Source organism: Alligator mississippiensis, chromosome 12 (assembly GCF_030867095.1).
Source record: "Alligator mississippiensis isolate rAllMis1 chromosome 12, rAllMis1, whole genome shotgun sequence".
Lineage (NCBI taxonomy): Eukaryota > Metazoa > Chordata > Crocodylia > Alligatoridae > Alligator > Alligator mississippiensis.
Window position 1 is genome coordinate 65,189,931 of NC_081835.1, and position 25,292 is coordinate 65,215,222.

Genomic DNA, 25,292 nt, shown 5'->3' on the forward strand with positions numbered 1-25,292 from the left:
TTTACTACTTTATTTTATATTTACAATATGGTTAACTGTTTGTTGCCACAATAGTGCACTCACAGAGAACTGTAAGGGTAGGTGTTTGAGCAGGGAGGAACATGAGGAGTGGTGTTCACTCTCCTCTAATTCCTCTTAAGATAATGAACTCTGACTTTTTTGTTTCCCACAGCGAGAGAACCGGCGTCTGCAAGAAGCAAACATGAGGCTCGAGCAAGAAAATGATGATCTTGCACATGAACTGGTCACCAGCAAGATCGCACTTCGAAAGGACTTGGATAACGTAAGACATTTCTGTGCACTAGGGTAGAAATAATACTCAGGCTTAATTTCAACCTATTCATCTTGTTTAAATCCTTTAATTTTTCACTGAAGGGGTCTGTAGATAGATCATGTCTTGCCTTTTCCGTTAACAGGATTGATAAGCCTTACATTCTTATTGTACTGCGAGGTATTTTCCCATTTATCTTTTGCCTCCAACCCTCTGCCTGTGTGTTCATATCTGAACCTGTCCTACCTGGGCCTGTGATCCTGTCAGGTGCCCCAAGTCAGGCGGGAGCAGGCTTAGGCATCAGCCGGATTAGGTTTCTTTACGGGGCATTCATCCTGCTGTGGACTGAGTCAGGGGGGAATCTTTCCTCTGTGTCACTTCCATATCAGCTATGATACCAGGCAGTGCTGCGCTCACAATGGTGCCTTTAAACGAAACACGGATCTCCAAAAGAGACCACAATAATCTGAGGAAGAAAATCAGTCTTGGCCTCTCCATCCTGCGTGGGTACTTGCATTCTAACTTCTGAAATTGTCCTGACACTTGCGAGTGGCAGTCTTGTTTCCTTCTTGAGATACTGGGTGGACAGTTGCTGCGGCAGGTTGGCTCCTGCTTTGGCCACACCAGCAACCTGTAGAAGGATTCCTATGTTTATTGACTTGCAAAGCTCGCATGTCTTGTGCAGGATGCAGGTGCTTCTCTAGAGCTGCTGCCCTAGCAGTTCGAAACAGAAAGTGTAGCTGGAACGTAGAGCACCCACTTCCTGACTCGTGTAGTGGTAATGTGGATCCTGTGATTTTTCCTGTAGCTATTTAATTTGTGTATGTGGGCAGATTTTTTTGAAGTGTCCAAATGACTTGAGAGCCTGCATCCCTTTGACTTCTCAGAGGACTTGGGTACTCTTGACAATGTCCACTTGTGTTATTTTCCGCTCACTCGAGTTATCCATGTGGACTGAATTTCTTGTCTCAGCCCCTTCCTGCACCCGCCCTCTGCTTTTTTTGGCAGTCGCATAGGTCATTTCCTATATCAAATGCTTTCTAAAGGGAAATGCACTGGAGGGTACGTTCTTGTACTGATCAAGTATTTACATGCATGTTAAGATGAAAGAATATCCCTGAAGCAAAAGTTTTTATGTCATCAAAGATTTACTATGGAGCAACAGTTTTATAAGACTTTACAGCAGGTGCATTAGTTCTGTTTGTATTGCACAAGTCTTTCCTTGCTGTCTCTTGCCTAGCTTTGGAGATGCACATCTGGGGAGTCTTAGTAGGGAGTGCTTTTGTGTAGGATACACAAGGGGTTGAAAGATTGGCTTTGGCAGTACACGTGAAAGGACAAAGTGAGCTTACCCAACCCACTTGGGGGTGCATGGGAAAGAGCTCAAGTGCTGGGTGTCAGGCTCTTCTCGTTCTAAACCAGCATGCACGCACTTCTGAAATCTCAGAGGAAGCTGGCTCTGGGGAACCGTAGAAACAAGAATTTGACAGGCTTTAAAATATTCCAGTCCACCTGCATAAGAAAAAAGGCATTCCCACTGCCTTCTGCAAACTTTCTGCAGGAAAAATACTGAAAGTTCGTAGGGGTTTTTTTATGCTAATGGAGGAACCTTTGCTGCCTTTGAGGTTCACCCTGTGGTTTCCGGGATTTATGCTATCCACAGCTTGTTAGTATTAAAATCTCCTATGAATTAATAAGGAGAGTATGTTCCATTACCACGCTGTTGCATTGAAGGACTTCACAAAGCAGCCGTAGGTTCACTTCCTACTACCCCTCCTCCTTTCATTTCATTAAAGAGACATCCTAGAGGGATGTGAGGACACCCAGTAGTTCTGCTCAAAGGGTGGACCCTGGACTGAACTGCACTGAAGGAATCCCTCCTGTTGCATTTTATATCTGTTGGTAGCTGTTTATAACTCTCATGTGAGTGTGAGCTTCAAAAGGCCGGGTATGAAATTGAATTGGATCCAACCTTTGAAACAGTCTGTCATCTCCAAAGATGGTGTAATTAAATTGATGAGATTTTCCTTCAGCGGGCATATGTGGTTTGACCCTTAGATTCTAAGAAACCATGTTTAAATCCTTAAAACTGGGCCCTGAGATCACCCTCCATTTCAAACTAGCAAGCTATCCTGGATGAAGAGTGCTAAAGAATATCGTACAACTTGCTGTGCCCTGCTACCTTCCCAGCCGTGAAGCCCCAGGGATTGAGAGACCCCTTAGCTTCCTTTGCCCCTCTCCAGAAACTCAACTTTGTTTTCCTGATGTCCGAGTCAAACGTGCTGCAGTTTGGTGGTGGTGAAGAGGGAAAAGCCAGTCACTTAAGAACTGCGACCCTGTTTTTAAGGATCACTGGGACTCGTGCATAATCATTCACATTATAATTTTCTTCCTCTGGAAGGAATTGTCAGTTGTTTTCTGAATTTTATTTCAATCGTTTCAGTTATTGATAACTGTGTGTGCATACTCCATACGTTCATCCTCCTGCTTATTGTTCCTGTATTTTTGTGACGGTGTTTTCATTTTAATTTGCTCCTTCATCAGTATATGTGGATTGGTCTTCATGCATTTTGAAACAGTAACAAAGTCTTCAGAGAAATAAAGTTTTGCTGTTTCTGATGTTTCTAAAGCTTAACAGTGGATAGTTGAGAAGAGAAGAGTGGGATCTCTTGTGACAATCTTCAGGTTAATGGGAAGGTTGTGCAGCAAGCACAGAGTTTCCAGGTGAACTGCTTTTCCTAAAGCTGTTGGGAGTACTAAAAACGACAGCAAATTTGTTCTTGTGATGCCTTGCATGGAAACTCCTGCCACTGGGAAGGGTAATGAGATAGAAGAGTGTGAAATAAGGCCAGGGGCTGGGCAGGCTTCCACTGGAGTCTGCACCTTTGCATGTCAAACAGGAGAGACACAAAGGCACTTACTATTCTTTAGTAGTGGGGACAGCCTTTCTTGATGCATTGCTTCACTTGTGTATTGCAGGCGGAAGAAAAGGCAGATGCATTGAATAAGGAATTGCTTATGACCAAACAGAAGTTAATCGATGCAGAAGAAGAGAAACGGCGACTAGAGGATGAGTCTGCTCAGGTTACAGCCATTTCTGACACTTTTCATGTTTTGCCGAGTGTAGAAATTCAGAAAATATAATGTTTGTGGGAAGGGCTTGTTGATCCAAGTCAGGCTTTGGCTGCTTCCAGCACAGCAGAGCTTGCTGTTTCTTTGTGAACTACAGAAAGCAGCAGTTAGTTGCAGGTTAAATGAGAGCCCGGATGCACTGTGTGTGTGTTAGGAGCAGAGAGATGCACCATGGACAAACTGTCACCTTCAACCCCAGTTAAATCTTCCCTCCAACCCACCACGTGTTCCTGGTTGCTGGTGTCACCAGTGTCTCAAACCAGTATCACAGATCCTTCCCCACCACCACTTAGGCTGGATGAGACCTTTGCTCCTTACAGAAAGGCAGGCCATGTTTAATGTTAAGTGAGAGAGAGGGAGGAATGGGCATGATTAGCCTCCTGCAAGTGCCCCCTGATTGATTATTGCTGAGATAGTATAACTGTAGAGATGTTTCTTCTTTTGTACCGCAGCTGAAGGAGATGTGTCGTAGGGAACTAGACAAGGCAGAGTCAGAGATTAAGAAGAACAGCTCTATTATTGGCGACTACAAGCAGGTAAGCTCAGCTCGATGAGGGTGCCAGGTGCTTTCAAATAGCAAGGGATTCTCTGGCTTTTAGGATTTATTTCCCAGAAATCTGCACATAAAGTGTGATCTCTGCCATGCATCTGCTGGGACTTAGGAGTTATGTTAAGTCAGGAAAGCTGTAGCTGGTTTTGCACTTTCTTTTTGGAGATGCTTGACAGGTTTGGCCTGTTCTGTTCAGCTCTGACTTTACAGGTGGTATTGGCTCTATTGCAAAAAGTTGTTGTTTTTTTTAATGGACTGCGCTCCTTCCATCTTCGAGTCTAGCTGCTCACTTGGCTCCACAGGTGTTTTTTTTCTTCCCATCTTCGCTCTTCCCTCCAAAATATGCCAGGACTTGGTGATGATAAAAGAAGGTTATTCCCTTGCTGCAGTCTCCTAATGTTCTTTTTGAAGTTATTTAGCTTTAATTCACCCTCCTGAGTTGTAAGCTGTCAGGAGAGCAAGTATGTGGCTCTGTATAGTGGGAATGTGGCCTCAAGACATTTTAGGGCTGCACCAGCAAGTCTCAGGGATGGATATTGCCTACCACACCCATGGTCACAGTCATCTCCTTTATTCCCAAGGCAGTAAAAGGGTTTTGCTCCCCCCCCCAACCCTTTCCTGATTCCTCTGGTGAGGCTAAGCTGTTAACATTTTATGTTTAAATTGTGCCATTTGCTACAGCTGTAGAGACTTGCATGTAACTTCATGGATTTCTGCACCTATGTACAGAAATTGGGGGGGGGTTCAGTCATCAAAGATCCAGTTGTAATATCTAAATTCAAAGCCCAAGCTGCTGCAGAAACCTTAAGTCTGAATTCCACAACTTCCAGAGCTCTTAAGACTTCCAGTTGAATGTTGCTGTGGCATTGGTTTTTGCTTTTAATATTTTATTTAGAGAAAAGCTTTTGCTTTTATCAATGATTTGTAACAGAATTTTGCTTTGTCAGATTTGTTCCCAGCTGAGCGAGCGACTGGAGAAGCAACAAACAGCAAATAAAGTTGAAATTGAGAAAATCCGGGTAAGAGACCAGGTTACCAAAATTTTCATAGTTTCATAGTAGGTAGGGTCGGAAGGGACCTGAGCAGATCATCAAGTCCAAACCCTGCCATGGGCAGGAAAGAGTGCTGGGGTCAAACGACCCCGGCCAGGTGATTGTCTAGCCTCCTTTTGAAGACCTCCAGGGTAGGGGCGAGCACCACTTTCTCTTGGAAGTTGGTTCCAGATCCTAGCCACCCTGACCGTGAAGTAGTGCCTCTTGATGTCTAGCCTGAATCTCCTCTCAGTCAATTTATGGCCGTTATTCCTTGTTACTCCCGGTAGTGCTCGGGGGGAACAGGGACTCTCCCATTGCCTGCTGGTCCCCCTTGACCAGTTTGTAAGCGGCCACCAGATCCCCTCAACTTTCTTTTGTGGAGGCTGAACAGGTTCAGGTCCCATAGCCAGTTTTCACTGTTTAAGACTTGTCAGCAAAACTCTGCATTTTTGATCTTTTAAATCTGTTTTAAGTAATTTGCTAATAAGCTTCGCTTGCACCATGCCTGACTTAGGTGCTTTTTGTTCCCAAATCTTCCTCCCAAAGCCCTAAGCAGTTAGAGCTAGTTCTTCCACCCTGAATGGCCTAGGGCAGCGTATAGACTCCAGGCCATGGTGGAAATGGGGATCTGAGGGTGACAAGCTGTTTGCCTGCTGCGTGTGCCTGCTGTTTGTGACCCCACTTGCCTGCAGTAGCAGAAGGAGCCCCTTAAGTTTTTTCTGGGTCCCTGAGGCTCTCCTGGTCTCCTTGCATGGGGGGCAGAAGCAGGAAATAGCTCTGATGCTTTTGCTCAATAGAAGTGCTCATGGCTGGATGTTTTTGGCTTTAGCAAAAAGTGGATGACTGCGAGCACTGCCGAGAGTTCTTCAATAAGGAAGGGCGTGTGAAGGTCTCCAGTTCTGCCAAGGAGGGTTCTGATGAGGACACGGATGAGGAGAAGGAGACACTGAAAAACCAGCTGAGGGAAATGGAGCTTGAGCTGGCCCAAACCAAACTGCAGCTGGTAGAAGCAGAATGTAAAATACAGGTAACATCTGGAGGCATATTATGGACCCAACAGTGTTGTTTTGAGGCACGAGAGTGGTGGGGTAGCCTCTTGCTTGCCATTGCTCTTGATTGCTTGGGTCTGTGTGCTCTAAGAGGCTGCTGCCTGCAAGCAGCCTCCTGGAGCTCGAGTGCGATGCTGAAGGAACATCTCCAGTTCGTGTGGCGGCCAGAGCTTGGAGAGTTTGGTTGTCACTTGGACAGTGTACCAGCCGGTCTAACAGTCTCACAGCTTAGTGAAACATGTCCATGACAGGTAGCAATGCAGTACATCAGTTATTCTCCTGGTGGTCAGTACAAAAAAGTAGTCTCGCAGCCCCTGTATTTATACGTGAAGGACTCTCATTTCGTACCGGTGTTTCTCTCTCTCTATTGAGATGTCCATTTCTGTTTGATTGTTTTGCTAAGTTTGCACATCTGCATCTTCAGTTCTTTTTATTTCTGCCCCCTTACTAGCTCTTACTTTTTACATTTATTTCTAAAATCATCCAGCAACTGTTTTTGCTACTCCCTTCTTTGGGTCAGCTGCTTTGCTCATTAATGTGTGTTTATTTTTCTACCTTTCTTATCAGGTCACTCAGCGGTCAGCGTGGCCTTCTTTTCCCAAGCTCCTTTTCGGAGCCTTACCATAACTGTTGCCTAGCCTAGCCGGAAGTCCCAGAAATGGGACTGTTTTATATCCTGGGTTGTTTTTTGTTTTGTTTTTAAAGTGCTTTGAGTAGAGAGATCAGAGCAGACTATGTTGGCTGGAACAGGAATTTGCCATTTCCTGCATTTTACCAAATATTTGGTTTGGAAAAGATAGCATTTGCAGAACAGATAATTAAAATCATGTGAAGCCCTGGTACTGGCCTCCACAGCATCCAGACCTCCAGTTTAGTACTTACTGGCTAATCTTCTCCAAGTGCCTGCATGGAAAAAATAAACCCCATGCTTTCTATTTTAGCCCTGGCAAAGCAGCAAATCACATTTTCCTTTCTTTCACAATAGTTTTGCGAACACAAACAACACGTGACAGAAACGAGTCACATTTTTTAATGTAAGGCTGGAAGGCACTCAAATGCTGTGGTATGAGAACAATGCAGTGTCTTGAACAGACCACTCTGCACTGGTTTACTACTTCCACGCAGACTGGAGTAGCAGTACAGCTGCCCCATGTAAACTGTAGCATGTGCTGGAGCTCCCAACAGGAAGCTGATCAAGTTAAACCTTAAAGGATGAATGAAGTAAAACAGGCCATTAATATACACCCAGTTGGGTAGGGAAGGAGGGAGTTACTTTTTGTTTCTGTTTTTAATTGGAAATTGCTAAAGGCTAAGGTTGAAGTTTGGAGAGTACTCTTCTTCTTATCCTCCTGTTGTGGGCTTGTGATGGAAATAGGAGAGCTGCCACATCCCACCCACCCAAGGCAGTAATAGTTTTCTTCAATCTCTTCTCCAGTTCTCTGTCCAGTCAGGTTTCTCTTGGAAAGGAAGGACGCTTTTGCTGCGTCCCTGGGCAGTGTGGTCTATAGCTTAACAAGGAGGGACTTCTGGATATCGGGCCTAAATTTTCCTCTGCTCATCTTCTAACCCAAATTGCTTCCTTGCATTTACACCTTGCCAGTACTTGTCATCTCTGCACACCCTTCAGTTGCAGCTTGGCCAGTGCATAACATGCTGAGTTCTTAATTTCTTGCTTGCTAAGTGTGCGTGTGGGACTGATTAAAATGAAAGAGGTGGGTGTTATGTTTGGGCACACTGATCAGGGAATGTAGGCTTTTCTTTTTCATCTACTAATTAAAGTATATTCTTGGCCAAAAGTTAGCAGGGAAAAATCCAGTTCCTCGAAACCCCTTGTTCACCTTCAGTCTGTATGGAATTGCAGGGTGGAGGTAGCTGCGTGGTAATGACACAAGCTTTGTGCACACAGAATGAAAATGTGCTTGCTGGACTTAGAAGGGCTCTTCAGCAGCTATAAAATTGTCAGCAGGTCACGGGGGTGTTGTTTGGGTCCTCTGAGCCTTACTGAAACAGTTTTGTGCTGTACATGTGTATGTCACAGCTGCTTTCTGTTGGCTGTTCCCTTTGCAGGATTTGGAGCACCATTTGGGCCTGGCACTGAATGAGGTTCAGGCTGCAAAGAAGACTTGGTTCAACCGAACATTAAGTTCTATAAAAACAGTGACTGGAGTCCAAGGAAAAGAGACTTGTTGAAAAGCAAAACTCCGTCAAACACATCTTCTTAACACAACACCTTTTGTTGCCTTCCTTGGCCAGATGTTTAATTCTGTGACATGTGAGAGGACCAGAATGTACATAAAATAGAAACACAGCATGTCAGGATTTCAATAGGTCAGTGATAAAGTGGATGGAAACACAAAGGCTTTATTGCTAGACACGGGATCTTCATACTACTGATATTTAACAGGTGATGTAGCTAGATTGAAGCTCTTCAGAGAAACACTCCATTCTGCGGTCTGGCTGGAGGCTTTTCACAAACTAGGTACGAGAACTTACCAAACCCTAATTGTTAAGTTTACATACGATAGGTTTTTTTACAGTTATAACCTTTTTTAATATTTTATTTAAAAGGAAAAAGTGTCACTAACAAAGCAAATAATGACTCTTAGCAAGAACTATATCAGTGCCAGAAAGTAGTCCCCAGAGCTAGGATTTGGAGAGCGGGAGGTGACATGCTTTACGAAGGGGGGTGGTCTCAGCGCTCCTGTCGGAGCAAGCCCATTTTGGTTTAACATGCGCGCATCATCCATCTCGTGGTGTCTTGCCATTTCTTTCTGAATTACTACTCAATTCTATGCAACTGGGCTTTTTTAGCCTGGGCTGCCAACCAGATTCAAGCCCAAGGTTGGGAGACTTGTCAGAGTGCTAGACGAGAAAATCAGAATGCTTGACAAATTCCGTTTTACTTCTGTGTCATATTGTTTGAGCCGCGCTCATCAACAGCGTTTCAATCCCAACACCAGGACTGCTAATACGAGCTAATCATGTGGATGTTTTGACGTTTAATTGTGTCCTTCTGTTCACTTTTGTCTGTTTTTTTCGTTTTTGTTTTTAACCCGGCTGTAGCAGGCCTTCTGTGAAGTTCTGTAAGGGCTTCCAGAATTAGTTTTGCACATATGTATGAATGGGACAAAGAGACAATAAACTGAGGTATATTTGAGAGGCAAAAATCACTGCGTGAGTGTAGCTGCAAACATCCATAGCTGTGTGTCCTAACTGGCTTTTCTGGTAACATGTACAGAGGTTCTGTAGGTCATTTTTTCCATGCTCAATGCAGTTGCACTAATCGGTGCTAAACTTACTTGGATTTCTCATCTTTTGGATTGTCCTGAAGTTCTCACCAGAAAGCTGTAGAATGGAGTTTTGCACCTTGTAATATTTTTAATTTATAATGGTTTGTGTTATGCTGAAGTATCTATTGCATCAGTGGATAAATTTTGTGTGCAGTGTGAGTATAAGCTGGTAACAATAAGAGGCACTGGTTTGTATATAAAGATATTTGGTTTATTTTGTATTTCTACCTTTTTCTTGTTAACTGTACTAACGCTAGCTAATGTACTCTGTGACTACAGGATATAACATGCTATGTCCAAGCTTTTTTCCTTAATTGCGTACATTATCTTTATTGTTTAATACCAAAAAAAACCAACAACTGTAACTCCATCAATATTAGACACGTGGACATTGTGGTAGCATAGTTGCAGTGTGTATACTTTATGAATTGAAATATAAACTAGTAAAATTGTATTCCTATTCTGTTGTTTCATTTCATTTCAACAGTGAATTAAGTATTTTGCAATAAAAAAAAACAGCTGTTTTTAAAACAAAAGGTTTAGCATCTGCAAACCTCTCCTGTGGCCAGAATCATAAGTAAAGGGGGATTGTAAAAGAGAGACTGTTCTTAGGGTTGCCAAAAATCCTCCATGCCTCAAAATGTGATTGTACTCTGCAAAGTGACTCTGTAAGAATGGCCTCGTTCGATCTCTTCGCTCGTGGCTCAGTGTTTTTTCACATCAGATATGGTTAGTTTACAAGTAAGAACGTTTTCTCTGCAGCCCGCCATTATTCCACCTGCATCTGAGAAACAGACTGGGGTTCTCTGGTTGGTTAATTTGTACCTGTTAGCACGACTTCCACATGCCAGATTCTACTTGCACAATCTTCACTAGGGGTGCCCATTCATAACGGGACAAAATCCAGCTAGACAACCGGCCGGTTGCATGCACAAGGTCTCAGAACAGTTCAGGGTTTCCTACCTGTGTGTGTTGCAGGGATAAGGGAGATTATGTATTGAAATGGGTATGGGCAACTGAAAGCAAACCTGCTCCAGAAAGGTATTAGTACATAGCTGCTTCCCGTGACCATCACTGTGCTTTAAGACAAGAGCATCATAAGGTTGCCTATATAGTATTTTTGCTTTGTCTTTCACAGAGTTGCCTCCCCGGATGAGCTCAGCTGGACTAGATTAAATACTAAATATGAGGAGGAGGCAGGCGTTTTAAGATGTGGAGACTAGATACACACAAACGAAAGGCAGCGTGAACAAGCAAGCCGAAGAAGAAACAATTTGGTGTGTATTAGTTAGAGCTACTATAATAGAAAGGACTTGACTGACCTGCCATGGTAAAAGCAGTGGGCACAGTTGCTGGTCGCTGTCCCTTTTATGGTGCTAATGCAATGGTTAATTATGGGCTGAGGTAGGAGTCATGCCCCCCTCCCGCCCCCACCAGACTGTCCACCTCAGCTGCCCTTGTGCACTGAACGCAGAATCACTGCAGTTCTCTTGCTGAAACCTTTTGTGCTCCAGACACGAGTCCCTAAGTTACGTTTGCAGTGTGGGACCTCTAGATCACTGGTTTTGCAGTCAGAATGATTTTTATGGCAAGACTTTCGGTACCTAACTACTGAGGGTTTGCGTGGTGAACCTCCAGAACTTGCACTTCAGTTAGTTTGACAGGTCTTCAGGTTTCTCCTCCAGGCCTCCTGACACACACTGTTCTTTTTTCAACAGCCACCTGCCAACATTTTCCTATATCATTTTTTTTCCCCCCACTTCCTTTTCAGCTGTCCTTGCTGTCTGGGGTGCTGATGTAAAGTTCTCACTGTGGGGAGGATTTTATTCCATCTGTTCAGCAGCTTAACTTCTCTAAAATGTATAACAACCCGAACAAAGTATGGCACACATGCATATGCAAACACTCTTTGCTTTTTATTGTAAATGGTATCCTGCCTCATAGTCAGATTTTTCTTTCTCTAGTGCCTTGAGAAACCAGACATCTGCATATAGCTCTCAAAATGGAGCTGGCATTCAAAGCTCACCATAGAGATTTTCCTGTATTCAGCCCATGAGAGGCCAAGGGGCAAATAAGGGTACTTTTGAGTAGGGTGGTATGGCTAGGTTCCTGGTGAGAGACCATGTGCTGCTGGTGTAGGATTGCATCTGCTCCATGTACTAAAGCAAACACATGTGAATCACTGCTGTGCCCCCGAGAGTTGAGAGGCCTTATGCACTACGTGTTCTTGCCTAAAGCTAGGCTTGAATGGGGCTGAACTCCTGACTTGCAGCTTGAGATCTTTCTTGGCAATTGCTCATCCAGACAACTGGCTGCCAAGAGAACAGAGACACTAAACCAGCAACTGCAGGCTCTGTGCCTTTTCAGCCTGTTTTTCCTCTGCTACTGCAACTGGAAGGAGGAGAGGTGAGTAATGGATGAGGTGTCCTTCCAGAAGTCCAGTAACTTACTACTTTTCATCTTGCTTTAATACTGTGTTTATCCAAACCCATTCACTGGGATCTACAACTTGAACTGGCCCTGGAAATGGTTCTTGTTGACATAAATCTTGTTCCCATTTTTAGCTCCCTGAATACTACGCAACAGAGACTTGTCTTGCATGGATGCCTCTCTAAAAGCAAGTTATACTTCTCTAGTTGAAGCCATGGAAAGTGGGGAGCACCACTTGCTTTGGTCACTGTGCACGTCTGGTCATTCAGCCTTACGGAAAGGGCAAGTCTACACCCGTGTTGACTGAAGTGGTTTGAAGAATCTGTCCTGTCGGGTTTATTCAAAGATTCAAATCAGAGCAGCTCTGGCAACAGGCATCTTTGGCTAATCCCCGAGTACCTGCCCTATAAACGGTGTAGATTTGGGCCTTGCCCATGCTTGTACGCACCTGAGGAGCAGGCAAGCAGTCCCTTGCCTCCCACGGCCACGATGCACTGTGCAGGGACTCGGCCACTTGGGTGTCAGGTTTTAGGCCATCATTAATAGCCCAAGGCACACAGTGTCCCCAGGTTTCTGTGGGGGCGGGTGCCATGGTCCCCCCATGCTTCCCTTTGGGCTGCTGCTCTCCTTCCAGCAGACTTGGCCAGGAGGCGGCTACGCTTCACGCCTCGGAGCCGGACGGGGCTAGCGGCCGGCACCAAGGTTCGAGCATCGCCCGTATGTGCTTGGCCCTCGGTGCTGGGCTGCCCAGGCAGATTGGAGCGGGCTCCAAGGTCTTCCAGCCTCGTGGAGGGAGGGGGACGGGCCTGCCGCAGACTCGGAGGGGGGGGAGCCTTGCTCCCTGCAAGAACGTGCCCTGCAGCGGGGCCACCGCAGCGCCTGGCCCTCGGCCCCCAGCACCTGGTGACACGGTGGGGGGCTGAGTGGTGCCCCCGTACCTGCAGGGGGCAGCGTGTGGGCTCCCCCCTCCCCCCACCGACTCGTGAGGGGGGAGGGGCTCTTGAGGGAGTGGGGGGCGGGGCCAAGGGGTCAACCGGCACTGCTGTGGGGGTGTCGAGGGCAGGCCCAGCTCCTCCAGCGCCCGCCCGGCTCCACTGCCCTCCCTGGCGCTGAGGGAGCGGGGGGCGGGCGGAGGATGCTCTGCCCCAGCGGGGTCAGGCTGAGGGAGCTGCAGAAGAGAAGACTGAGGGGGGACTTGATGGCAGCCTTCAGCTCCCTGCAGGGGGTGCAGAGAGGATGGGGCTGGGCTGTTCTCTGTGGGGCCAGGCGACACAGAAGGAGCAACAGGCTCCAGCTGCAGCAAGGGAGGTTCAGGTTGGATATCAGGGAAAAGTCTGTCAGGAGGAGGGTGGTGAAGCACCGGGACAGGTGACCCGGGGAGTTTGTGCAGTCTCCATCCTTGGAGGTGTTTAAGGTGCAATTGGACAAAGCCCTGGTTGGGACGATGTAGCTGGGGCTGGTGCTGCTTGGAGCAGGAGTGGGACTGCATGTGCCCTGAGCTCCCTTCCCGCCTCCTGGTCTGTGACTATGAGGTGGAGACGGCGCCGGGGGAGTGGGTGGGCAGCCAGCTCCTGGGGTCGGCCTCGGTGGATGCCTTAGCGTGTCCGTGGAGCGTTGCCTCTGCCTGCCGCGAGCTCTCGGGCTGCTGCCAGGCTGGGAGCAGAGCCCTTGGTTTGAGAGTCGAGAGCTGGGCATCTGCGTGCGATGTCCGGACCAGCGAAGCTGGTGCTTGAGGAGAGGCGCTGGGTTAGGCCGGTGCTGCTCAACCTACACGGGCTGGATGGAGCCAGCAGTCTCGGGGCAGGCACAGCGGGTGGGTCCCCATCCTGCTGTGGGGGAGAAGAGGGCTTGGCCCGGCCCCAACCCAGCCTCGCAAGGATTTGGGCATGGCCCAGCCCTGATTCAGCCATGGGCATGTGGATATTTGGCTGCGCGGGAGGGTGGTGCTATTGCCACTGCTTCCCCGCTGCCAAATTTCCTGACCCGCGGGAGCCCCCGCGGGTCGGATGCCACGGCCCCGGGGCAGAGGTTGAGCACCCGCGTTGGGCAGTCGAGTGATTTGCGCAGAGCCCGCTGGAGGGGGAGCTGGGTTAGTGATACCGACCTTCCTCCTCCTCTCTGGTTTGGCAGGCGTTGGCTGGGGGCGAGGCTGGGAACGGATCGCACCTTTTTCAGCTGCTGATGTTGAAAACATTCAGAGCTGGGTTAATTTAAAAAACTTACTGGGGAAAGGATCAGTTTTCTGACCAACTCTAGTGGGCCAAGCTACAGCGTCCGTAGTCGGGCTGTAGGATGATGCTGGTTCTCTAGTCGCACAACTGCTCTGTGCCTCAGCCCGGTTTGCACCTCGACTAGCTAGCAGGGCGTGCGTCTGCTTCCTAAGGGAAAGGAAGCAAAGCAGAAAGGAACGGGTGAGAAGTGCTTGGACGGAGAGTGCAGTGTTAGGGAAATCTCATACACCAAAACGGTGGCAATGGTTAGTGGAGAAACCACAGCAATAGGAAGTGGAAGAGTTGTCTGTTTCTAGTCTCTGCCACTGACTCCCTCCCTGGCCTTGGGCAAGTTACTCGACCCTTTGCTTCGCCATTCATGCAAAATGAGGAGGATGATGACACCTCCTGGGCAGCTGGGACCATCTGAGGGAGGGTGTCATAGTGTTTGATTTGTACAGCTGCCAAGCCCTTTTGAGTTGCGCCAAGTGTGGAGTATTGTGGGATGAAATTCCCCGTAAGCAAGGTCCTCCAGCCCCTAGTGCAGATCCGCTGCCAGTCTGAGGTCCAGGCCTGTCAGAATGACGTGTTTTCCATTGGCTCATCACAGAGAAGTGTCTGGGCTTCTCTTTAATTGACGAATGCAACCCCGGCATTTGTCAGCTCTCAGAGTGAATTGCTGTTTAAAGCGCAGTGCTATTCCCAAGTGCATGTACTGAGCTTCAGCTGTTTTAGCAGAGGGAGGATCTCTGGATGAGGGGAAGGTGACTGGCAGCTGTTGACTGGTTTTCATGCATGAAGTAAATACATTAAGCCCACATGGGAAGCTTTAAAAGGAGGTGCAGGAGGATGGGCAGAGCAGCCCTACAGTGTCACGTCCTTGATTCACGGTGAAGCATCTCTGCAGCTACAGCCTTGAGGGAAGAGCCCCTGGTAGCAAGTCCTTGGGAATGCGGAGGGGGGAGAGGGGCTTTCAGCTCCACTTCCAGACATGTGGAGCCAAAGGCAGCAAGGCCGTTTCCTGTGCGTGAAACCTCTTTACCCCAAGAGCCATGATGTGGCCTGAGCGGAGCCTGCCAGCACGCTTCGCTCCTGCCCAAGAGCAGCCCCTGCCCCGGTCTGGCAACGCACCTCAGCCCTGCCCTGCTGTACCTGCTACACTAGGCTTTTCCCCACCGTTCGTGCATGGTGGAGCTTCACCAGGGACTGAAACAGCAGGAATCAGAGCAAGACATGTAGCATAGGCACAGCTTTGCTAAATTCCTCTCCCCTCCACCCACCTGCATTGGTCTTTTTGGAGCCCCGTGGCAGGAGGCTGGGGTGATGGTGAGGGAGACCGCCTGGGTCCCAGTGACCGGCTGAGCCATGGCAGTTCAGGAACAGGGCTGAGATTGGCAGTCCGCGGGTTACGAAGCAGAAGCCACGGCTGCACAGAGTTTGCAGTGAGCAAACAACATGAGTGCGAGGAAGCTGGACACCGAAATCCCCTGCTGCGAAGGTCAGCTGACAGACAGGGACTTCTGCCTGCCATCTGGGCTGAAGGATCATCTCAGAGCTGCTGCATAGATGACCTTTGGAAGGTAAAACTAGAGTGACTTCTGGCCTTCAGGAGCCCTTTGGAAAGGGCAAAGCTACTATCTGGCTCTTGTGCCTGAGAGGGGCACAGCCATGGTGTGGTGAGGTTGGGGAGCCATGGCATCACCGGTCCTAAACCATCCTTGAGCAGCCACCGGTTGGCTCTGCAGCTCGGTCCATGTTCTGGGTGCATCTAGAAGCTGCAAATATTGCTCAGATCAGTAATAGGTGGCCCAGGTGTTGAGTCCCCACTGCACAAGCCTCCATCCTTTCATTTCCCACGTGTCTCCTGGACAAGCTGCCAGGCTTGCCTAACCTAGCCATGCCAGTTTCCAGCCCACTGTGTTTTGAGTGTGGGGCTTTGCCTTTGCCCAGTCAGTTCATTGTCCTCCGTGACCCTGTGTAAGCCCCTCAGGTTTGCACGTGGCAGACAAGGTGCAAGATGAAATATGTATGGCACCTCTGGAAGTAGCTGCTTTGACTTGCAGTCCAAGGTTATTGCTCCCTTTGCTGCACAGATGCCTTAAGTGAATTGTGTTGTGTGTTGCGTGTGTGGGTTGTGCATTTTTTGCTGAGTTGCTATGGGTTTTTGCAGCTAGGCATAGAACAAAAGTGTTTGTACGAAAGGTGAAATAATGGCAAGGAAGCTGTGATGTGCCCCCCTCCGTAGAGGTCAGCTAGGGAGAGCTTTGAGCTGCCTGATTTTAATCATGGGCAGCAGGGAAAGGGCTGGATGATCTGCGAATCTTCCATCCCCAAATGCTGTGATCTTCTGTAGGAACAATCTCCTTCCTCTAGCAGGTATAGCACACCCCTCCGTATTCAAAAGCCAAGCCTTGTCAAGTTGAAATGACACAGACTTGAATGAGATTGCGTGTTTGTAGCTGGGGCTGAAAGGCTGGGCTTCAGGGGGTCTCTGCAGGGGCTGAGGTACAGCACGGAAACCAAACCCTCAAAGGCAGTTTGGATCAGAGTTGCCTGGAAATTGAATTCTTTTTCTGGGTTTTGAGGCCTTTCCTCCGGGCTAGGCAGGGGGGAGATTTTGGAGCATTTATAAATGCTCTGGAAAAAGATCCTTTCATACCTCCCCCAGTCACAGGGACTCGGCCTCTTTCCTCGCCCATCAAGTATAATGATTCACAGCCCAAGCTGAGCCAGCCTTCGCCCACCTTAACGAGGGGGGTCTCCTCAGCCCTTGGCATAGAGATGGTGAACAGGGGAAATTGTGCGGCTCCGCTTTGTCCTTCTGCTGACACTGCCTAGATCTGGACCAGGCCTGTCATGCTGATACAGATGCCCTGGACTAGTCCTGCTCATATAGTCCCAGCTCTTTCTCAGGTGCTTGCCTTGCACCGGACATGAAAATAGATGCATTTCTGGAGGACAGCTCCATCAGGGGCTGTTAATTAAACACAGCAGTCAGGGATGTGGTTGTGATGGGGAGGGATCACTCAGCAAAAGCGTGTTTCTTATACTCTCCTCTAAAGCATTTGCTACTTGATATTGTCGAAGTACTGAGCTGGCTGGACCTTGGGTATAACCCAGTCCGGCAGTGCCTGTGTAGCCTTATGCCCCCCACCTCCTCCCCAATACACACATGCGCACGCACACAAGAAAAAATCTATCCCAATTATCACACGCGTAGGGTGGGGGACTCCTCTCCTTCCCTGAGCAGGAAACCACATCCTCCTCCCACACTGGGAGCAGAGGCAAGAGGCCCTGGCTGCTTTGGGAAGGATTCTTCATGTGACCTTTCCCAATTTTTCCATCGGGAAAGGCTTTTGCCCGAGCTCTGCCTAGTGCATTTGTCTCCTCTCTTCCATGGCTAGAGCATGAAGGGTCCTTCCTGCGTTCTTGGAAGGGAAACTCGGCTTTATAAATAAACGGAGGTGCTGGCATGTACAGTGTAATGTGAACTGAAGGCTAATTCAGAGCCCTGGAAGGCTTAGGAGCATACCAAGGAGCTCAGTAACATGGAGAAAGGGTGATTTACTGCTCAGCCCGTGGGGAGAGGATGGGTGCTCCCCAGCTGGCTCAAGGCCTCAGCAAAGGACCAGAGTCAGCGCTTTACAGCAAGCAACTGAGCCACTGGACCCGGGAGGTGAAGGCCTTGCAGAAGGGCCACCCAAAGGGCACCTAAACAGCAAGTTTCCAGCACTTAAGTGGCCTTTTCAGCACAGGTTACAAATCTGTAAACCTGCAGTGAGGTTGTACAAGTGTGGATGTGAGGACTGAGCATAACTCGAGATGGGGGCTATCTTATGTCTTAACTCCAAGACATAGAATAGCCTCCTATGGGTTAGGGTATCTGCTTAGGAAACGGGGCAGCTGAGTTGTAGGGTCCTCTCACCCAGAGGGGGCTTGTCACTGGGCTCGACCCTGTCTTTACAGCGCTGGGCTCTAACCACTATGCTGCAGATTAAGCATCGTTTTGTCACTGCTCTTTTTAGTGAAACTTAGCCCCTTGCAATTACTGGTCCTTGGATAAAAGGGATCTGCTCCCTTCAAAGCCAGGCTATGGGTGGGGCTTGCTTCTTTCCAGAGTAGTGCTGGTCTCACTGAGCCATACCCCTTACTATGGGCTTGTTCTCTCTCTCCCCTGCCAACCCTGTTCTGGGTGATCCCCAGTGCCAGCAGGGAGATCTGCACTGGAGATGCAGTTCCTGGGAGGCTACCCATCAGCTGGGCATGCTTGTGGAGAGGTTTGAATTAGGAAGCTGTACTTGCTTGTGCCAGCATGGTGCTCAAGTAGCGTCTGCAGATCTTTAAGTCCATCCTTCTCGTACCAGCTGGGCCCCTGGCTTGCCTGTTGTGATCAGCAATGGAGGAGTTAAGGACCGACTCTCACATACCTGCTCATCACAACTTTGTGAGGCTTGTGTTAATGCCTCCTGCTCTGGGCTGTTTTCAGGCTCTCTTACACATGTCGAGTTCACGTGCAGCTTTCAGCATGGGGCCAGAGCCCATTCATTTTTTAATAGAAAACTGAGCTTCTAGCGCGTGGGCTGGCAGCCTTTGGAAAGTTACCGGCTTGCCAAGCTGGCAAGCACAAACGGCTTCACTTTTCAAACAATGCTGAGAATTAATTTCTCCTTGCCCGATTCCCCACCCTGATTTCTTCTCCCATAGACCAGAGGAAGGAATGTGGTGGCGTTTGCATTAAGTAGGCAGCGTGTGGGCTGCTGAATAAGTCAGGGTCTGTGCCCACCCTGGGTCCCTTCAGGGAAAGTGCGTCAGTCAGGAAGTGATACAGCGGCTCCTTCGGTACGTGCTCTGTGAGCCAGAGAAAGAGGAGGTTGACCGTGGTGAATCAGGCTGCAAACCTTCAGGGAGGACTGGAAGCAGAATGCATCTGGTTTGCCGCGTGCATCTCCTTCCCTGCGCTGTGAAGCACAGGGGCTGTAGGTCAGCTCTCTGAATAGTCTCAGCATGGTCCGTAGATGTGTCAGTTCCTCACCCGCGGGAGAGGCGGGCTGGCTTGCTAGTTGTGCGCATCTCAGTCAATACATTGATTTCTTCTTCTTTCTCTGTACTCAAATGCACCTTCTCCACAGCGACAGCGCTCGCAGCGGGCTCCCTGCCTGTGGGAGGAAGTGCCTCAGCCTGCATGCGCTGGGGATTTTAATCGCAGCTCCAACCAGGTGCATGGCACGCCAACAACAGGGGCAGCTGTGTGCAATAGAAGTGTCTTTTTCTTGCACGTCTCATCATCTGTCTTTTGATCGAACGGCCTGACTGGGTGCCGCTGCATTAGCCAGACAGCCCGAGTGCCCGGGGGGAGAGGAGGGAACCAGAGAGAGGTCTTTGATTGCTTTTCTGTAGGCTCCCGGGTCCAGACATGGCTGCTCTTTCAGCTGTCTAAGCAAGCTGTGAGAAGGCACCTGGATGGTGAACAAGGCCTAGAGAGCGTGGCCTCTTAGAGGAAACAGGCCAGCCGCTCATAGTAAATAGGGTGTAATTGGTTCTCGCCAGGCATCTCCTTAGAAACAGCAGAGGAGTGTGCATGCATCCATCCTATTGCCCTTTGAGTGCCTCTGGCTCATTAACCCTTCTGCTTCCTATTAGGTGCTTTAACGAACCACCAGAACAGTGATTTCAGCTGGCCCCCCTTGAGAGGCCTGTGGAGGCAGGACTACATGGTGTCCACCAGCATCTGGAGCAGCCCAGCTCCCTTCACACAAGCGTTGTCTCTCCTGGTCCCTGCTGGCACCTCTGTGGCAGAAAAGCTGGAGATCCTCTCCACAAAAGGCATCTCCTCTACACATCCCTGCTGGTGAGACCCGCTCTGCCCATTGATTTCCCCAGAAACAGGCAGGTTCATTCAGCTGCTGCCCAGGTCACATCAAGCACTTTGAGAGCAGGGCTCCTGCCCTGCTGAAGGAGCCTTGGGTAGGACTTTGGCTTAGTGCCGCCAGCCTCGAGGTGAAGGATGACAAGTCTGATGTGCAGACAGTTCACAGCCCTCTCTGGGATGCTTCAGTTCAGTTAGCAGTGACGGGGGTGCATCTACACATGCATTAACGTGCTCTAGTTAATGCCCATTCAATCTAGTAACTCCACGTGAAGTACTAGGATGATGCACCTTAGCCTTTCTTAATGCACATTAACTAAAGAACACAGTGTTTGTACACATGCTCCGGGAGTGGGGGGTGCTTTAATTAGAGCAGCTCCAAGAGTCGCTCTAATTAAAGCGCCCCGAGTGTCTCGTGTATCAGTGTCCCCACACTTCAAGACGGCAGCGGGGACACTTTATCTAAAGCTCATTGAATACGCTTTAAATAAAGCACCCCAGCTGCCATTTTGAAGCATGGGGACGCTGATATGCAAAATGTGGGAGGCGGCTGGAGCGCGGCAATTGCCGTGGTCCAGCAGACTTGATTAATCGAGTCTGCTCCAATCGCAGTAACTGCAGCATGTTGAAGCAGCCTCAGTTTTTAGTGATGCTTAGTGTGCATTACTTATTTTACTATGCATTGATTAGATAGCACTTCTTTAAGTGACACTTTAATGTACATTGAAATAGGCTCATGTGCATGAAAGTGCATGTGTAGATGCGCCTGATGAGCGTATCTTCACCAGCTCTGCAGTTGCAGGCTGCTTTACCTGCCCTTTTCCACTCCTACAAATTCCAGCCTCACGCCGCGAGGGTCAAACCTGTTTCCAGTAGGTGCAGCCACTTACCTGAGTGAAGTGGGCAGGGGGAGCGCATGGAAGTGCCTGTGCTTTCTTCACTGCCTCTAGTTTTGAAGCTGGGAGCCAGGTGGCACCTGCATCAAGCTGACTGCATCTCATAACAGCATCCTGAGTGCCAAGAAATGGGCTTAGCTGCTGCTGGAAGCCAGTCTCACTACAAAGGCACAGATTACAGCTCAGTGCCCAGGTGGTGACTAGTTGAATGTGTGGGACCTGTAGTTCTCATCAGATGTAATTATGGGGTCAAGTTATGTAATATGGTGATAGCAGTCATTATTCAGGGCACTTTAGATGCCAGCTTTGGGGGCAGGAGGGAGGAGTCCCAAAGCACTTTAAATGCACACTCTTCCTCCCACATTGTAACAGCCTTGATTTCCTTTAGGAAGTCAGTGTTTCTCAAGCTTTTTTAGAGTCAAGGCACCCTTTGGAAAATGTCAGCTCTTAGTTTTCATTCATTTTTTGACTGCAGAAAAATAATAGAGCAGTTTTTCTATTGCAAAGAACTCAGAAACAACAGCAGGGCAGAATGTTTTTGACATTATGGATTCCTACTTGAAATCTCTGGGTCTTTCTTGTGAATCATTTGTGCACACCTGCGTCACCCTTAAAAGGATCTCAAGGGGACCTTGGCTGAGAATCACTGGTGTATGCCTTGCTGGAGGTTTTCGCCCTGTTCACACACAGTTATTGCACTGGCCAGGAGTTAGATAAACAGCTTTATTTAGTTAAAGTTAAAGTTAGTTTAGTTAAAGTTAAGTTAAACCTGAACTTTCTCTGCTGTGTTACCCCAAAGGCAGTATTTATAGGCACATCCTGGCAGACTGTGACTTGAGAAGATGGTATTGGACAGGTTCTGGCATCAACTGGTTAATGATAGGAAGTTCATCCCTTGAACAACATTATGAACTTGAAGCATTAATCATCGTTTCTCAGCTGACCATGGCTGTAGATCTTAACGTGCTAAGCCTTTTGAAGAATCTGCTCTGCAGTTTTAATTAAATGTCTGGTACCTAAAAGCAACTGAACAGCACCCTTCCTCATTAGCAAGAGATTAGTGGGCTTTTTGTGCATATTCAACCCAATATAACACACTTGGCCTTTTTGCCACTGTGTTTTACGCAATTTGTCATATATACTAAGCCCTAGGCTCCCAGGGAAGCAAATTTATTGAGAGCAGACTCTCAAATGTAGTCATCTCATGATGCATTTTAATCCTCTCTTCCAGCTTGGTGTCTTCTGAATTTGACTAGCAAACTCCACTCAAGCCTTCCGAAATGAAAAGACTGAACAAGAGGATCAGACAACCACTTCCATGAAAAGGATATGGGGGCTGCAGCTTTTCAGCATCGCTTCCTGGAAGGGGAATCTTGAATAATACAGGGACAGCAAGAGCCAAGGGCAGGGACTGAATGCATCTGACACAGACCGTGTTTCACCTTTTGAATGTCCATGTTAATACTACATTTGCATGTATTGTCACCTTAAAATAAAAACCATCCTATGAGAGAATAACCCAAATCAAAGGGTGACAGAGCACAGGACATTGTTTTTTGCCCGTTTTCTCTGGATGCTGAAGTAGACTGCATTTGGTCAGGACCTTGGCAATCAGGGACGGACCCGAATGGTAGCAGTGTAACAGGGAATCATGCTCCAAAATAGGGAAAGGGTTCGAACTGCAGGGGGATGACAACTTACCTTCTTTCCACACACAAACATTGAAGTGTTGCCTTATCCTCCGATGAATCTAATTATAAAAGAATCCAATTTCATTCTACTTTCCTAACTATATGCCAAATACAGGCTCCCCACTGGAAAGAACAGTGCTCTTTTAGCATGAAAATTAGTCACCTAGAAACCATTAGCGCACTGAGTTTTGCAACCTATACTGTTAGGGTGGCCATTGTAGAGGACATACCGGCTTTCTGCTCCTCTCTCCTCTATTGATACAAAACCCAACGCACTTTTATGTCCTCTATTTTTCTCTTCAAGAAAAATAAAGGTGTCTGCTTTCACATCAATAGAGGACAGAGGACAACCAGACTGTCCTCTGTGATGGCCACCCTAGATATTCCGCACGTGCCTATCAGTCTTTCTTCTTCAATAGCCCCAAATCAAAATGGCAGGTCAGTGTTTTCACTTAACCTCTCCAGTAGAAAGCCCATTTGTGGGAAGTTTAAAATTGCACAGTGAAACTACAGGTGAAAACAAGCAGAGAAGAGTCAGGCGCGTCTGCTGGAAGCTACCTTCCTGGTCAAATGAAAAATCAAGCCACAAACTGGCTTCCTGCCTGTAGAAAAGCAAGTGTATGCTTCTCATCTGTTGTAGAGCACAGTGCTTGACATTAGGTTTTTATCAAGTAGTAAAGAGGTTTTGAAGGTATAGTTGTAGTGGGAAATTCCAGCTTAAGGTTTAAGATCCCATTGCAGCAATTCCTTTCTTGGGCTGCAGATACAAACAATCCTACTGCTTCTGTTAAGGTCACTCCTATATCATGACTCTCAGTAATCATTGCAGAACCCTTTTTCATGTGGACACATACACATACAACACTATATTCAGTGCTGCCCTTGCAAAAGGATTGTATTCCAGCCTCATTCCATGCAATGCAAGTCCTCATTATGTTTCTGCCTGTAACCTCCGTCAGAGCCGAATAGCCTAAAGAAAGCCGTGGCACCTGTCCACCTAGACAATGCCCCGACTATTCAAGAGAAACAGGTCTCCCTTCATTTAGTCTCCAAGGCTTCATGCTCTGAAAAGCAAAGATAGTTTCCTATTAGAAATTAGACCAACACTGCAGTTCAGCAAGGTTTATTAACAGAGTTGGACACTCAGATCAGTCACAGGGACATAGATCCTGTTTGCAGAGAAAAGCTTTTATTGTGCCTTGTTTGGAGCAAGTGAAACAGGTCAGGGATTTAAATACAGAGAAGGCAGCAGTGCTGGGTTACATTCAGTGGCAGATGCACTGAGATTACAGTGCAAATATCTGTGCTCTGCACAGTTCACAATAGTGGCAGACATACTAACCACAACACAGAAGCAAGGTGAGATCAAGTATGCAGGTACAGCATCACTGAGATGAGGACATTCAGTGTACAAAGAGCATCCTCTACATTTCACATCTGCAGGCTGGTTTTAATACTGAGTAAATTTAATCTGCGTTCAATTCAGCATCAGTTGCTTTCCCCCCTCCTAAATTAAAACACCACTTGGAATATGTCGAGTACACTTTTTACAATATACGCAACTAAGATTATTGCCAACTTCGTATTTCAAATTGCATTGTTTACAGGATATTCAGGAAAAGATAAACACCAGGGTATTCTTGACAGGCTGCAGACAAGGAAGGGACCTGTTGTATTTCAATCTGTAATTAAAACCATAAGGATCTCCTATTTCATTCAGAAATTTATCTCGGGACTACTCTTTTCAGTAACTTTCATATGCAAAATATGGGATTGTTTAGTGTTGTATTTGGTGTTGAAGGCATTCATGAAAGCATTTAAGGTTGGAATAATTGAAAGGCAGTAAGTTTGGGGAGGAGTTTATTCATTTTGCCATTTTCACCTTAAGGAAGCTTGCAAAGACTGGCATGTGGTTCTGCTCTGAAACTCAGCAGGGCCAAAGAACTTGGGTTTCTTTATTGTGAAATGGCTGACAAGCCTGAAACGGGTTCCCATTTCTGCACACTCCTTAAGAGCTGGGAGCAGCAAGCTTGCATTTTTGAGGATTTAAGCTCATTTGCTAATCAATACAGAGTTGCAGGACTCAACACAACCTGATAAGTTTCCAAAGTAAAACGGAAGGAAAAAGGGGGTGTGCTGGCTGTGTGCGTGGACCCATCTGTCCGGGTGCTCAGAAGAAGTTAGTCATGTTAGCTCGTTAATAGGACATCTTAGAAAGACGTGATTTTCCACAGGGTAGGTTCACAGTTCTTCTCATAGAACAGGTGCCAACCTGGGTATCCAGAACACTGGCTACTTCTGAAAATCTCCCATCTCTCTCCCACAAATGTTTTATTAAGGTAAGGGAGAGATATGAGAGATAAGGGGCTGTGTTGCTACACCTGTTACTACCAATACCGGATAGGATTTTTAAAAGCATGCAGTCTGTAGAGAACTATTCTCCTAAGCTTCTCAAGTGCTTTTGAAATCTTACACAATGCAAACTTGAAAGGAAACTTCCTTCTAGAAAGCAAGCCTCCCAGAGTGCTCCTGGCCCCAGGCCGGGTCAAGAGCAAGGACACAGCAGCAGTAACGAGGCGCGTATTGTTGGGTTGGCTTGGGAGGTGGCCGTCACCTTTGCTCAAGAGCCAGTTTGATCAATACATATTGATTAGGGACAGGATCACAGACTTGACACTGAACTTTTCGAAGCAGAAGAGAGTGAGACAGTTCCCTCCTTCCCTTTTCAGCAAGGGAGTAGTTTAAACTATTTATCCTTAAAGGCCTTGATGATTTCTGGTATTTAGCTGTCTACAGCTGTCTAGCAAGGTAGTTAAGGATGTGTGTCCTCACTAGAATTGGTAATAAGTGTGTAACTAGACTGTGTGGGTGGT

At 47.6% G+C, this 25,292-nt stretch overlaps 1 protein-coding gene and 1 long non-coding RNA gene across 5 annotated transcripts in view; both read left to right on the plus strand.

The window, feature by feature from the left end:
- RABGAP1 (RAB GTPase activating protein 1) overlaps positions 1 to 9,780 on the plus strand; it is a 91,180-nt gene extending 81,400 nt beyond the window's left edge. For all 3 annotated transcript variants that reach the window (XM_006267253.4, XM_019475683.2, XM_014603777.3), the window contains 6 exons: positions 173 to 283; positions 3,251 to 3,355; positions 3,856 to 3,939; positions 4,901 to 4,972; positions 5,817 to 6,014; positions 8,104 to 9,780. In XM_006267253.4, the coding sequence (XP_006267315.1) occupies positions 173 to 283; positions 3,251 to 3,355; positions 3,856 to 3,939; positions 4,901 to 4,972; positions 5,817 to 6,014; positions 8,104 to 8,226 (693 nt within the window). In that variant the 3' untranslated portion in view covers positions 8,227 to 9,780. The remainder of the gene's footprint in view (positions 1 to 172; positions 284 to 3,250; positions 3,356 to 3,855; positions 3,940 to 4,900; positions 4,973 to 5,816; positions 6,015 to 8,103) is intronic.
- A 688-nt stretch (positions 9,781 to 10,468) lies between these two features.
- On the plus strand, positions 10,469 to 22,268 carry LOC132244490 (uncharacterized). Of its 2 annotated transcripts, XR_009455956.1 has the most exons (3): positions 10,469 to 10,603; positions 19,607 to 19,814; positions 21,960 to 22,268. It is a non-coding gene; the product is annotated as an uncharacterized LOC132244490 (long non-coding RNA). The 2 variants fall into 2 exon arrangements; XR_009455955.1 differs by lacking the exon at positions 10,469 to 10,603 and having other exon boundaries at positions 15,596 to 19,814.
- The last annotated feature ends 3,024 nt before the right edge of the window (positions 22,269 to 25,292 follow it).